This window comes from Bos mutus, chromosome X (assembly GCF_027580195.1).
Source record: "Bos mutus isolate GX-2022 chromosome X, NWIPB_WYAK_1.1, whole genome shotgun sequence".
NCBI classification, from domain to species: domain Eukaryota; kingdom Metazoa; phylum Chordata; class Mammalia; order Artiodactyla; family Bovidae; genus Bos; species Bos mutus.
The window spans coordinates 65,633,247-65,649,624 of record NC_091646.1 but is presented as its reverse complement, the minus strand read 5'-3'; the positions used below and the strand labels follow the sequence as shown (position 1 = coordinate 65,649,624).

Sequence of the window (16,378 nt, the reverse complement as noted above, 5' to 3'; positions counted from 1 at the left end):
TTACTGTTTAGTTTCAGTTTGGGATAATCAAAGAATTCTGGAGACAGACAGTGTTTATAGTTGCCCAATAATGCAAATATATTAATGCCACAGAATTGCTTCAAACAGTTAAAAATGGTTAAAAATTATGTTATGTGTATTTTGCCACAGTAAAAAAACAAACAAAAAAATAATAATAAAGGAGTTCTCTGGTTGTCCAGTGGCTAAGATACCACACTCCCAATGCAGGAGGCCCAGATTCAACTCTGGTCAGGGAACTAGATCCCACATACAACAACTAAGAGTTCACACGCCGCAACTAAAGATTTCATATGCTGCAAGGAAGATCGAAGATCCTGGGTGCCATAAGTAAGACCTGCTGCAACCAGATAAATAAAAATATTATTAAAAAAAAAAAGAACTGCTAAGCAACTGGGACTTTGGGAGATCAAGATGTCCACATGCACACACAAATTCTGTGGTTAAATACAACTTTAAGCCTAGTATTAATTTTTCATCAAATATGTTATTTTGAAAATGTTCACACCTACCAAAAATTGGAAAGAATCACCAAATGAACACCTATATCCCTTCTTTTGAATCCACTTAAAGTAGATTTGCTTTACCACATTTGCTTTATTTCTGTATAAATATATGCACATCCTTTTTCGCCCTGAACCATTTGAAATTAAGTGCTGATATCATGACACTTCACCCTTAAGTATAAGGGCACAATTCTACATAATTAAATATCATTATAATACATACGCAAGATTCGAACTTGTAAAGAATAATATTGCATAGGAACGTGGAATGTTAGGTCCATGAATCAAGGCAAATTCGAAGTTATCAAACAGGAGATGGCAAGAGTGAACATCAACATTATAGGAATCAGTGAACTAAAATAGACTGGAATGGATGAATTTAACTCAGATGACCATTATACCCACTACTGTGGGCAGGAATCCCTTAGAAGAAATGGAGTAGCCATCGCGGTCAACAAAAGAGTCTGAAATGCAGTACTTGGATGCAATCTCAAAAATGACAGAATGATCTCTGTTCGTTTCCAAGGCAAACCATTCAATATCACAGTAATCCAAGTCTATGCCCCAACCCAGTAACGCTGAAGAAGCTGAAGCTGAACAGTTCTATGAAGACCTACAAGACCTCTTAGAACCAACACCAAAAAAATATGTCCTTTTTCATTATAGGGGACTGGAATGCAAAGGTAGGAAGTCAAGAAACACCTGGAGTAACAGGCAAATTTGGCCTTAGAATACGGAATGAAGCAGGGCAAAGGCTAATAGAGTTTTGCCAAGAGAACACACTGGCCACAGCAAACACCCTCTTCCAACAACACAAGAGAAGACTCTACACATATATATCAACAGATGGTCAATACCAAAACCAGACTGATTATATTCTTTGCAGCCAAAGATGGACAAGCTCTATACAGTCAGCAAAAACAAGACCAGGAGCTGACTGTGGCTCATATCATGAATTCCTTATTGCCAAATTTAGACTTAAATTGAAGAAAGTAGGTAAAACCACTAGATCATTCAGGTGTGACCTAAATCAAATTCCTTATGATTATACAGTAGAAGTGAGAAATAGATTTAAGGGCCTAGATCTGATAGATAGAGTGCCTGATGAACTATGGACGGAGGTTCATGACATTGTACAGGAGACAGGGATCAAGACCATCCCCATGGAAAAGAAATGCAAAAAAAGCAAAATGGCTGTCTGGGGAGGCCTTACAAATAGCTGTGAAGAGAAGCAAAAAGCAAAGGAGAAAAGGAAAGATATAAGCATCTGAATGCAGAGTTCCAAAGAATAGCAAGGAGAGATAAGAAAGTCTTCCTCAGCAATCAATGCAAAGAAATAGAAGAAAACAACAGAATGGGAAAGACGAGAGATCTCTTCAAGAAAATTGGATATACCAAGGGAACATTTCATGCAAAGATGGGCTCAATAAAGGACAGAAATGGTATGGACCTCACAAAGGCAGAAGATATTAAGAAGAGGTGGCAAGATACACAGAAGAACTGTACAAAAAAGATCTTCACGACCCAGATAATCACGATGGTGTGATCTAGATGGTGTGATCTAGAGCCAGACATCCTGGAATGGGAAGTCAAGTGGGCCTTAGGAAACACCACTACGAACAAAAGTAGTGGAGGTGATGGAATTCCAGCTGAGCTATTTCAAATCCTGGAAGATGATGTTGTGAAAGTGCTGCACTCAATATGCCACCAAATTTGGAAAACTCAGCAGTGGCCACAGGACTGGAAAAAGTCAGTTTTCATTCCAATCCCAAAGAAAGGCAATGCCAAAGAATGCTCAAACTACCACACAATTGCACTCATCTCACATGCTGGTAAAGTAATGCTCAAAATTCTCCAAGCCAGGCTTAAGCAATACATGAACCGTGAACTTCCAGATGTTCAAGCTGGTTTTAGAAAAGGCAGAGGAACCAGAGATCAAATTGCCAACATCCGCTGGATCATGGAAAAAGCAAGAGAGTTCCAGAAAAACATCTATTTCTGCTTTATTGACTATGCCAAAGCCTTTGACTGTGTGGACCACAATGAACTGTGGAAAATTCTTCAAGAGATGGGAATACCAGACCACCTGACCTACCCCTTGAGAAACCTGTATGCAGGTCAGGAAGCAACAGTTAGAAATGGACATGGAACAACAGACACTGGTTCCAAATAGGAAAAGGAGTACGTCAAGGCTGTATATTGTCATCCGGCTTATTTAACTTATATGCAGAGTACATCATGAGAAACGCTGGGCTGCAAGAAGCACAAACTGAAATCAAAATTGCCAGGGGAAATATCAATAACCTCAGATATGCAGATGACACCACCCTTATGGCAGAAAGTGAAGAGGAACTAAAAAGCCTCTTGATGAAAGTGAAAGAGGAGAGTGAAAAAGTTGACTGAAAGCTCAATATTCAGAAAACTAAGATCATGGCATCTCGTCCTGTCACTTCATGGGAAACAGATGGGGAAACAGTGGAAACATTGTCAGACTTTATTTTGGGGGGCTCCAAAATCACTGCAGGTGGTGACTGCAGCCATGAAATTAAAAGACACTTACTTCTTGGAAGGAAATTTATGACCAACCTAGATAGCATATTGAAAAGCAGAGACATTACTTTGCCAACACAGGTCTGTCTAGTCAAGGCTATGGTTTTTCCAGTGGTCATGTATAGATGTGAGTTGGACTGTGAAGAAAGCTGAGCCCTGAAGAATTGATGATTTTGAACTGTGGTGTTGGAGAAAGCTTTTGAGCATCCCTTGGACTACAAGGAGATCCAACCAGTCCATTCTAAAGGGGATCAGTCCTGGGTGTTCTTTGGAAGGAAGGATGCTAAAGCTGAAACTCCAATACTTTGGCCACCTCATGCGAAGAGTTGACTCATTGGAAAAGACTCTAATGCTGGGAGGGATTGGGGGCAGGAGGAGAAGGGGACGACAGAGGATGAGATGGCATCACCAACTCGATGTACATGAGTTTGAGGTAACTCTAGGAGTTGGTAATGGACAGGGAGGCCTGGCGTGCTGCAGTTCATGGGGTCGCAAAGAGTCAGACATGACTGAGTGAGTGAACTGACTGACTGATAGTACATGAGAAAAATAACATGAACCTACTATAATCTACTATAAAGGCAATCACTGCATTCTTGAAATTACCACGAAAATAACTTTTACATATTTTTTCAAATTTAGGTGAAAATGTTCACGTTACACTTGATTTAATAATTAAGCTATTAGCTTCTGATTTTTCCCTATTGCCCATCATAAGTTTCCAGACAATATAGAGACACAAGAGTTTGCAAAACTTGGAAAATGGTGCAATTCCGAATGTAGTATCAATCTCTATTACATTAATCTTTATTAGAAACATAAATAAGATAGAATTTTAGTTTACTTCCTTCTACACAAAAAGACGAAAAAAAAAAAGTTAGATTATAAGTTACCCACAGAAAAGGACAGTGGAAACACAGGTCACAGAAAACTTGGGTTTCAATAAAACATTTCAAATGTATTTGGCCCACAGTTGCTGCCAACACTACTATTTAGGTGCTAAGTCGTGTCTCACTCTCTGTGAAGCCATGGACTGTAACCCACCAGTCTCTTTTGTCCATGGGACTTCCCAGGCAAGAATACTAGAGTGGGTTGCCATTTCCTTCTCCAGGGAATCTTCCCAACCCAGGGATCAAACTCATGTCTCCTGCTTGGCAGATGGGTTCTTTATCAATGAGCCACCTGGGAAGTCCTATTTGACCTAGTAAACGAATCTATATTCCTGAGCTAATAAGCCTCAGAGGCAAAATTAGTATTTCTCCTTTTGAAGATGCACAGGAAATCATGCTGTTTTCTAATATGTTAAATCACTCAGTTCCTTTATAGAATCTGAAAGACCAGCTTGTAGTCATGTTGCAAAGAAATTTATGAAAAATGCATTCACAAAATGAGGTACTATTATTTATTTGTTTACATGAAAATGTCCAAGCATATTAAGTATATGCGTGTGTGGGGAAGGGGTACCTTCCTCCTCTTCTTTAATAGATAGCTGTTGTCCCATAGCCCTTTAAATGCTCAGGATTGCAAGATTCTTTCCCTAGCCTTCTATTTGTACAACATTACAGCTCTGCTGGGTAATCTCATTATTATACATATACTAGGACAACTGAATTTGACATCAACTATGGCAATATCCTCCAAATAGATTCAAAGCCTTCAGCTCAGTTCAGCCACTCAGTCGTGTCCGAGTCTTTGCAACTCCATATACTGCAGCACACCAGGCTTCCCTGTCCATCACCAACTTCCAGAGCTTCCTCAAACTCATGTCCATTGAGTCGGTGATGCCATCCAACCATATCATCCTCTATTGTCCCCTTCTCCTCCTGCCCGCAATCTTTCCCAGCATCAGGGTCTTTTCAAATGAGTCAGCTCTTCGCATCAGGTGGCCAAAGTATTAGAGGTTCAGCTTCAGCATCAGTCCTTCCAATGAATATTCAGGGTTGATTTCCTTTAAGATGGACTGGTTGGATCCCCCTGTAGTCCAAGGGACTCTCAAAAGTCTTCTCCAACAAAACAATTCAAAAGCATCAATTCTCCACTGCTCAGCTTTCCTTATGGTCCAACTCTCACATGCATACATGTACTGGAAAAACCACAGCTTTAACTACATGGACCTTTGTCAGGAAAGTAATGTCTCTGCTTTTTAATATGCTGTCTAGGTTGGTCATAGCTTTTCTTCCAAGGAGCAAGTGTCATTTAATTTCATGGCTGCAGTCACCATCTGCAGTGATTTTGGAGCCCAAGAAAATAAACTCTGTCATAGTTTCCATCATTTCCCCATCTATTTGCCATGAAGTAATGGAATTGGATGCCATGATCTTAGTTTTTTTAATGTTGAGTTTTAAACCAGCTTTTTCACTCTCCTCTTTCATCAAGAGGCTCTTTACCCCCTCTTCGCTTTCTGCCATAAGGGTGATATCATCTGCGTATCTGCAGTTATTGATATTTCTCCTGCTTATTGGATCAAAGCCCTCAGTCTCACAGAATAACAGGCAACTAATCTGACCATATTACATCCTTAGTTGAAACCTTTCAAGGGAACAATGAGTGGCTGTACTGAAGTTATGAATCTTGAATGCTGCTAATGAATGTCTTGTGCCTTTATCTAGGTGCTGAACATGTTCATCTAGATTTCCACTTACAGAGACTTCCCTGATGGTCCAGTGGCTAAGACTCCATGTTCCCAATGCAGGGGGCCTGGGTTCTATCCCTGATCAGGGAACTAGATCCCACATGCCGCAACTAAGAGTTCAAATGCTGCAACCAGAAAAAAACTCTGCTTGCCACAACTAAGACCCAGGGCAACCAAATAAATAAATAATTTCTCTAAAAGCTGTCCACTTATGAAATATATGCTTTTCTGTATATATATATACCTTAAACAGCTTTTTAAATAGTGGCACCTCTCTGTGAATATACTAAAAAAATACTGTACACTGTAAGCAGGTAAACTGTATGATTTTAAAATTATGTCTCAATACAGCTATGATATAAAAATAATTTTTAAAATTAAAAATTTTTTAACTTTTCAAAGGCTCTCCATTCTATAGAGCCAATGTACTTCTCAGATATTTCCAAAAATGCTTTCTTATTCGTAGTGGCGTTAATCTGCCTGACAGGAATTGGTTAAAAAGTCTTCAAAGTCTGTCCCAAAGAAGAATAAACTTTCTTTGAACTTCTTGTTAGCCAAAATCCTCAGGAAAAGTTCACATTTAATTGCTCAATATATATTATTTAATATGAGAATGCTCTCCACCAACTCTCAAGTAAAATGAACACACCACAGAGATGTACCATATTCACTCTACAGCCTCATGTACCCATGAGTCCACTGTCAAGTACTCCAATTTGAGGAACAGGCTTACAAGGATCTACAGTATCTGATCTCTGTCTTATTGGTCCAGCCTAATTTCCTGCTGTTCCTTTCCTTACTCCCTTCTATATTCCAGCCATACCACATGAATTGCATCCCCTCCACCATGTGCTAAACAATTTGCAGAGGTTTTTAAAACTTTTTCCCTGCTTATATTATAAATTTTAACAACAAATCTACCTTCTCCCCATTTAGAACTTTATCTGCTGGATGAAACTCTCCATCTTTGTCAAGTCTTCTCTGTTGATAACCCCAACCCCTAAGAAGCTAAAGAAATCCTCTTTATGCCACATCTTAACTTACATTTGTTACACAAGACAACCTTCATGGTACTACAAGTTCTTATAATTCTAATGTCAGTAATTCTTATTAAACCTGTGACTACCAAAACTGGCTACATATCCAAATCATTTGAGAGATACTTTTAATACGTATGGATACCTAGGTTCCCACCACCATCAATTATGCTTCAATTGGCTAGAGGTGGAGCCCTGACATAGGAAGGTGTATTTTTAAATCCCCCAAGTGTTCTGCATGTGTAGCCAGGTTGAAAACTATCATATAAAACAGTGATTTCTTTTTTTTTTTTTAAAACAGTGATTTCTTTATTCATTTTATATCCTCAATGTTTACCATGATGTTGGAAACATGTAACTAACTCAGTGCAGAAAGACACAATTTAATGTAATAAAAAATTAATCTGGCTACATGTAAGTTTTACACATAAGCTTGCATAAATCTATCCAAATTAACTATATCTTCTATCTTTCCTCAGGAAAGCATTATTTCTTCCTATAGTTACAGACAGTCTTATATCTTCCACATGACCTTAATGCATATTTTATTTATTGTCATATTTATCTTTTTAATCTAGATGTATATGACTGCTAAAGGTCAAAAATATTCTTTGTCATCTCTCAAGTTTCTGGGTTACCTTCCCACTCTAAATTCTTTATTTCACTCTCAGAATAGCTGTTGTCAGTGTGCAGACACTCACCTAATATAGGTGGTCAATTGTTGGAGCAGGTATGTTCTTTATCAGTATGAACCAGTACGTTGTTCACTATCAAAATTAAAATATCTTACCCTTCCTTCTATTTCTGCTTTTGGCTTCTTTGTGCTCTTTAGGCTTCATCTTTTTTTCTTCTCCAGATTCTCCATCACTCAGAGTCAGCTTGTGTCTCAAAAGCCTATGTCTGTATCTTGGCTTCTTAGATTCTTCAGAATCTGAATCTGATTCAGAAATGGCTTGATTTTTTATTTCTAAATGGAGAAAACAAATCATTAAAACCTTCAGCCTTTTTTCCTTTAAAATGTTGTACACCTACATATTCTGTTTGTAGATAATTATCATGATTTATGGAACTGATCAGAGCTGCATACTTACCTTGTTAAATTGTTGATACCAAGCAATCTCATACATCACACTTGATCTATTACTATCATTAAGTAGCAATGAAATATCACCAATATACATTTATAGATTTTTAAAAGGTAAAAGATATTTTGCTTTACAACCCATATATTTATTGGCAGTGACTGACAAAATTTGCACAATTATTACCAGATATTCAAAAGGATTAATGGTAGCAACGTTTTAAACGTTGTAATAAACTTCAAACATATATTATTAAGAGATTTCATGGTCAGTCTTCAAAGACTGAACTGGTCAAACAACCAAATTATGACATCCTATACTTCTCTCTGGCTTCCCTGGTGGCTCAAATAGTAAAGAATCTGACTGTAGTGTGGGAGACCTGGGTTCAATCACTGGGTTGGGAAGACCCTGGAGAAGGAAATGGCAACCCACTCCAGTATTCTTGCCTGGAGAATCCTATGGACAGAGGACCCTGGCATGCTACAATCCACGGGGTCACAGAGTTGGATACGACTGCAACTACCATTTCACTTCACTTCACTTCATTTCACGTCACACTTCTCTCTGGGGAACTCACCCTCATCTCCAGGGTTTTCTTCATTGTGTTTTCCAGTTCTTTTCTTCCCTTCTTCTGACTCATCTGAAGATCCATCCTCATCAGAGGAAAGATTGGCTTTAATTTCTTCTAAAAGCATCTTCTTGGCAATTCTCGAGAATAAAAAGACAATAAAAACTATATATTTGGTGGTCAAGTATTACAAATTAAAAACAAATGGAATTATATATATCAAAATAGAAATAATTTTTTCAATAGATTTTTATTATAAATAAGTCTATCAAAGTCTATTTTAATTTAAAGTACTAACCAAAACTTTTGAAAATGCTCTTAGCACTGATTTTCTCCCAGTTCTATTCAATTTCACAATATACTTAAAAATCTCAGGGATGTTTCTACTGTTTTCACCAGTTGCAACTTCATGCTGGATATCCTTCCAATCCTCTACTTGCTCTGCTGCCACCATCTGACAACTACAGTATCAGACAGGCCCACAATAGTAAATCAATTCATTCAAACAAATGGCATTTCAACACAAAACTCCACATGAAAGGATTTATTCAACAGTAAAACATATTCTTAGAAAATCAGTGTCTAATAAACCACTATTGTGAAACAGTGCCTCAAACTAGTGAATAACATTTTTGGCTCTTAAATTTCAATTTAGTGCATAAATTCTTCTTATCAAATGAAAGTATACAACATATATTACAATACTAAAGCAATAAAAAATCCCTAATAATATTCAAACTAAGGCAGAAAAGGGGCAAGAGTGCTATTTACTATGTACATAGTTAAAGAACACAAATTACTATCAAAAAGTTTTTACTTTCCAAAAAAGTAAGATAATGCATTAGCCTAAAGCATACCAAAATTTTTCCGGATGCTCCTCAAAGACCAATTTGCCAACAAAAAAATAAACTGCTCAAAGCATGAGAAAATATTTAATACCATCTTATGTTAAAATAAAATATATTCCTAATAAATTTTCATGTTTGCACTAAAGGAAGATATCAAAAAGTGTAAGATAAAAACAATTTTTGTGTAAGATGAGGTAATTTGCACCTTTAGATATAAATTCATAAATCAGAATAACAAAGGGAAACCTTATATAAAGGCTCAAAAGTTGGCATGATTCTTGGTTTTCCCTGAACTAGCTTCTATATGGATAAACATCTACTCTGTAATCATGAATGACTCTAGCTCAGTCAAAATCTTGGAGCTAGAATTAAGAGACTTTTGTTATTTTTAAATTTGAAATTATTTTTATTTATTAACATGAACTCACATTAAATCAAGAATTCATTCAATGGTAGGAGGTGTTAATGTATGTTAATGTTTTCTTAATTTTATTTGAAAGACAGATTGCTCACTGCAATTTATATTCAAAGATATATAGCAAAAGCACCTAGGCAGACTAAAGCAAACAAAATAGCTAATCACTTTCATAAATGCTGATATGCCCTTTGGTCCTTCCTTCCTAAACAGATAGATAAGGAACATTTAGACAACAGAGAGAGCTACACAAATTGCAAGAGGAAACCACAGATGAGTTAGCTTTTCTGAGGATTTCTAACTTGATTTGCATTTTAATTAAGTGGAGATTAGATCATTCCAATTTATATCCTACTAGAGTTGCACTGGTGGCTCAGATGGCAAAGAACCCACCTGCAATGCAGGAGACCTGGGTTCAACCCCTGGGTTGGGAAGATCCCCTGGAGAGGGGAATGGCAATCCACTCCAGTATTTTTGATTGGAAAATCCCTAGGACCAAGGAGCCTGGCGGGCTACAGTCCATGGGGTCACAGAGAGTTGGACACAACTGAGAGAGACTAAGTTTAAACTTCTACATCAGTGGTTTCCTAACTGTACATGGTTTGGACTGTACATAGTAAAGGTTTTTAAAATGGGGACAACTTACATTTTGCCAAGAAAAAAAATTAAACCCAAATATCATTTATTTCATCATTTTATAAAGTATAAACATACCCTCCACAAATTAGGAGACAGTTTCAAAATAAAGAGTGACTCTTTAATTAAAAGCATCCTTCTGGAAAAACTCTCTAAAATTATCTTTTATACATACCACATCATCATTTCCCATGAACAAGGAAAGACTTTTTCAAGCCAATTTGAGTAAAAACACAGATTTGGAATGAATAAGTGTATGTGCACGTGTGTGTACACATAATATGAAGCACTGGATACTAGGTTATAAATAGAAAAACACAGTTTACCTGCAGTTACAAGATCTTATATCACCATTTGAGTGGTATAATAATAGCAAACAAGAATACAATTATTAATTTAGTTACTCTAAAGGTTAGTTCAATCACCTGATTTTAGTTTGCATTTACAAGTTTAAAAACTGTCATAAGCTCCATATAATCTATAAAGACTTGGTTGTTAATTTTAGGAAACCACATATTTCTTCTTTCGCACTCTAGATTCCTAATAAGTCTACTAAATGAAAAGTCAAAACATGTAAACTTACAAATACTAAAATTCTAGGCTGTCATGAAAAAACTAACATGAAATACGTAAGATAATAAGATTCTATACCAACTGAAAAATCACACAATAAATCATGGAAAATGAAATGAGATCTGCACACTGAAGAATTACTTGATTTATCAACAACCTTCAATAAAGTCATAATATACAGAACAATTACAGATACTTTAGATGCAAAAAAAATTATAGAGAATGCTCATTCTTCTCCAAACTGAAAGTTATACAGAGTAATGGAGATTCCCTAAGCTTTACCTTACTAAGATGTTTTAGATTTGCCTTTTGAGCAAAGGAAAGCCTAATGAGTAGCCATATACATTAAGCCCTAAAAAGAATAATAAAATAATTTTGCATAAATAATGGCTGATGGCTCAAGTCCAATAGGTCAAAGACTTAATGTATCATACAACTAGCCCATCACATAACCTACAACTCAAAGTTAGAACTTAATTTGAAAGACCCAAGGGCTGAGGCTGACCTTCAACCTGAGTATTTAAACATGTTGAGGTGAGATGTGTCCCATCTACAAAGCCTGCAGTGAGATTCTTTAAGGGAAACTCCACTACATTAACTCTTGAGTCACGGGCCACAGAAACTTCAAGGACATCATCACTTGAGAAACAGCTCAGGCTGGGAAAGCATCATTTTGGAGGCCTCAGCTAGACCCATGCTGGAATGCATGTGATGGATGTATAGTCATGATCCCCAGTTGATTCTGTTTGCTCTGAAGTTTCCTTTCTTGAGGTTTTCCAGGATGTTTCTGAGAAAATCATCCAGGCAACAAGGTACTGCCCCTAGAATCTCAATACTCAACACAACATCTTGGGGCAGGTATAGCATGCAAAGCAGTCACAACTCTATCAGAAGCATCAGAGGCACTAGTTGTGCCACACTTGTGGCAGAAAACCTGGCAGAGCCAGAAGTAATGGAGCTACTTCTCCATTTTCCTGAAAGGGAAGGAAAGGAGATGGGAAGAAAGCAAAACAATATGGAAAGGAGGGTAAAAACCCACAAACAATGATCAGAAGTGGTAGCATAAAAGAATAAATAATAGAACCTCAAAACTCAAACAAGCTAAGTCTTCTAAATCACATAATGAATACCAAGATAAGATAATGCCTTATTATCCTTGCACCACCAGCTACTAAAATAAAGCAAAAATAAAATAAGGAATGAGGCCAACAATGCAAAGACAAATGAGCAATCACACAGAGAGCAAGCGAGCCAAGAAAGCCTTTGGCAATTCTGATCCTTCCTAGAAAGGAAATTAGTAATGCCTCTTGTTTAAGCACTCAAACAGGAAAAGAAAGTAAAGCACCTCTTGGCTGGTAGAAAAATTGATAATTCAAAACACTCGGTTTCTTAAAAAGGAATAATCAAGAGAATCTCTTGCACCAGGGAATTTTAGAGAAACAGCCATTACAAAAGCAACACAAAATGTTAGAGCTGAAGAAAGGACCTCAGAGTCCAAGTTTGTCATTTCATAGATGAGGAAACAGGCTTAAAAAGGGGAAATGACTTGGCCAAAGAAACAAAGCTAATAAGTGGCAAAGCCAGAAGTACAATCTAAGCTCCTAAATCCCAATCTGCTACTAATTTTACTATGTTAGTCTATATTTTCTACTTATTCACTACTACTGTGCTAATTAATGAGTGCTTAGGGCAATACACTAAAGTCACATTCTTAAAGATATCTCACTGATTTTTAAGTTTTCACTAATTTTTAAGATTATGTATTTAGAAAATGAAAGAATTAAAGCTTTCATTTTTAAAGATTTAAAAAAAGAGTTGTAAACATCTTTCATCTAGCATGCACTATCTCTAAAATACTGATAGACCATTTCAGATATCCCCAACAATCTACTGTCTTTATCTTTCAAGAGATTCTGAAAATAGGGTTGAAGAAAATAACTAAATGAAACCACATTTTTATTTTTATTTTTGATGCTTTTGATTTTATTTTATTTTTAAACTTTACATAATTGTATTAGTTTTGCCAAATATCAAAATGAATCAATCACAGGTATACATGTGCTCCCCATCCTGAACCCTGCTCCCTCCTCTCTCCCCATACCATCCCTCTGGGTCATCCCAGTGCACGAGACCCAAGCATCCAGTATCATGCATTGAACCTGGGCTGGCATCTCGTTTCATACTAAATGAAACCACATTTTTAGAAGGCCAAAATACTGTGGATCCATACACAAAGGTGACAAATTAATTTTTTTTGCATTCTGTGCATAATATCACAAAAGAATAGTTAAAACAGAGAATTCTGAATAAGATTATAGTTTTAGAGATAAAAAACAACTGTCTAAGTAAATGCAATACTAAAACAACACACCATATATAAAAGGTTGATCTATAAAACAATTCAAATAACTACAGTCAAAAAATGTTGAATAAATAAAATTTCTCACAATAAAAATTTTTTTGAGAACAGGGTGAGGAACACATATCCCTCTAGTATGGAGGGACGCTTTGTTTTAACAAATATTATATACTTCAGGTTGAGAATAAAAGATAAACATTTCATAGAACTACAAAGGAATTCCTCATCTTCAAAATCTGTATTAGTATTTTTTTAAACTCTGGTTCAAAATTAGCTTTTTTTTTTGGTCACCTGGCTAGGCTTGAATCAAATCCAACCCCACTGCAGTGGAAACAGAGTCCTAATCGCTGGACCACCAGGGAAGGCTCCAAAACTGATACTGGGTTAAACCTGAATGAACTTTTTGACGAACCCAGTATCTTGATATGACCCTTTCTATGAAAAAAATATAACCAAGGCATAATCATCTATACCTAAAGACAGTGCTATTCGTGAGTTAATGATGAAGTCACTAAATAACCAAAAAGCTAAACAACACCTTGAAATATTTTAGTCACATGTTCTATAATGTTTGCACTTAATGAAAAACTTCACCGTTTACTTAAAATTAGTATCAAATAACTTTAAAAAAATCTTAGGAGTAGAAAGATAAAAGCTGTATGAAATTAAGAAGTCAAAGTTTATTAACAATTTATACATGGGCTCAAATTACAAAATGTGTATTTCCTGATTTTATGTAAAAATCTAAGCCAATTTTAGAGAAAATTTTAATAAGAAATTTATTAACATTGATATTAATTTAGGAAATTTGATCATACTAAAGAACTAGTTCAATTTTTTTATATTCAATACTTGAAAAGTAAAATCAAAGAATTTGCCTTAATTTTATTTTCAAAATCCAAAGACTATATAGTCATAAAGATGAACCGTTTTTGCTCACCCTAGAAAATCCAAACTCTCTCTTTTTTGGGGAGTGGGGATGGGAGCTTTTTCTCATTTTCTGAAAGTCCCAATATCACCAAACAATAGAAAATAGGAAAAAAAGGCTGAACATAATGTTTATATCTCAGGTAGATTATATCTAGTGGCTAGACCACCTGTATTATACTTGACTTACAATACTTACCTGCACTGGAAAGACAAAGCAAATTGAAAAAAAATTGCCTTAAAATTGCCAGATATTTAAAACCCTTATTCAAACATAAAACAAGTAAAATACTCATTTAAAACCTATCTTTGTTTTTAAAGCTCAATGAAAACTAAAGCAATTTTGCAAATCAAATAGGAGCACTATGAAAAAAAATTCACAGAAAAAAATTATTGCAGTTTAGCAAATTTGTAGAGAACAGCTAAAGACATATATAGAAGATGAACATTTGTAAACGTGCTTAAAAAAGAAACCAAAGTCGTATGTCGAAGGGACTTGACATATATTAGAGCCAATAATCTTTGCTGAAGCCAAGTAAACAATCATCAAATATCTTTATTAGAATGAAAAATATCCAGGAATCATTAATCACTTCCCAAAACATGCTTGATTAATAGCACAGAGCCTGCATCAAGAGGAATACACCAAGCTAGTAGGGGAAAAAAATAATCATTTGTATGTTTTCCAGTCTGAAAAGCAAAGTAGTACCAAATGGTATAACAACTGGAAAAACTAAGGCTACAACGTAGTCCCACAATAATGAAGCAGAAATTCTATTAACAATGGGCAATTTCTTTAAGCAATCTCCACATCAAATTTTGCTTCTATGAAAAAAATTAGCCCCACTGAGAGAAATTATGAGAAAAACTATGCAATATTAGTTGACCTAACTAAGCATTTTTCTACTATAAAGTAAATATTAATATATATATGTGTGGCAGCAATGGCACCCCACTCCAGTACTCTTGCCTGGAAAATCCCATGGACGGAGGAGCCTGGTAGGCTGCAGTCCATGGGGGTCGCTAAGAGTCAGACACGACTGAGCAACTTCCCTTTCACTTTTCACTTTCACGCACTGGAGAAGGAAATGGCAACCCACTCCAGTGTTCTTGCCTGGAGAATCCCAGGGACGGGGGAGCCTGGTGGGCTTCCGTCTATGGGGTCGCACAGAGTTGGACGTGACTGAAGTGACTTAGCAGTTAGCAGAGGATATACATATAAAAAGCCTCAATTTTAAGCTAATTTTGGATTTAAAAAATTTGCAGGTTTAGGAAAAATTCTGACAATCTAGTTTTTTTCCTTTAAAAGCTCAATTTTAAATTTTTTCCACACCCTGTAAAAAATACAAATAAAGAATATTCTGAAAATAATTCTTTTGGAGGTGGATGGATTCTTCAGTGATAGTTTAACATGCAACCTCTAAAGAAAAGCCTGATTTAATAATCCTCAACACCATCACTATTGATCTTAAATACACTACTATGTTATGACTGAGGCTAATTTACAGTGCAGGTATGAAAACAAACATTAAATATCCTTTTAATGAAAGAATCAATTTAAACCCATTTGAAAGGCAACATTAACATAATGGCACATTCAAATAAATGACTTTAAAATTACATGTATAATTTAAATAATCTGACAAACTGATATCATTTTCCCTTCCAAAAGTATATAAAGTCTGTTATAAAATCTGAATTAAATTCTGTTATACAAAATTCAAAATATAAAGTTCATCTATTTATATTTTTTCTAAAAAGCTGAAACAAAAATTATAAAAGTTAAACTGTTGCTCAACCTATAACTTTTATCACTGTTTACTAAATGCAATTAAATAGAAATTATTTTACAAGTTAGACCACTCTATCTCACAATAGCATACATTTACTTTTGAATACGAATGATACTATATAATAGCATGCTAAAATAACAAACTTATTTATTCACACCTACTAAAATATTCAGGACATGATTAAGTTCTTTAAATTACCTCAAAACCTACTATAACTTTAAAATGAAAAAGATAAATTATAATGAAATCTGTCATAAAACTTTGACACACATAGGTAAGTATATATGCTATATATGAGAACATATGTTTTAAGAATTATAAAGTATTCACTTCCTCAATTTCAAAAATACCAAAACATTGTTAACTATAAACTAGCTTGCATATCTTGGCTCTAACAAATTGTTTCAACTCTCATGAAAAGAGCTATTATAATA

General features: G+C 35.5%; 1 protein-coding gene across 4 annotated transcripts in view; it reads right to left on the bottom strand.

The window, feature by feature from the left end:
* Positions 1-16,378, bottom strand: part of ATRX (ATRX chromatin remodeler) — a 284,375-nt gene that overhangs the window by 150,296 nt on the left and 117,701 nt on the right. For all 4 annotated transcript variants that reach the window (XM_070366289.1, XM_070366286.1, XM_070366287.1 and 1 more), the window contains 2 exons: positions 8,403-8,533; positions 7,534-7,710 (listed from right to left, as the gene is read on the bottom strand). In XM_070366289.1, coding sequence (XP_070222390.1) covers positions 7,534-7,710; positions 8,403-8,533 — 308 coding nt within the window. The remainder of the gene's footprint in view (positions 1-7,533; positions 7,711-8,402; positions 8,534-16,378) is intronic.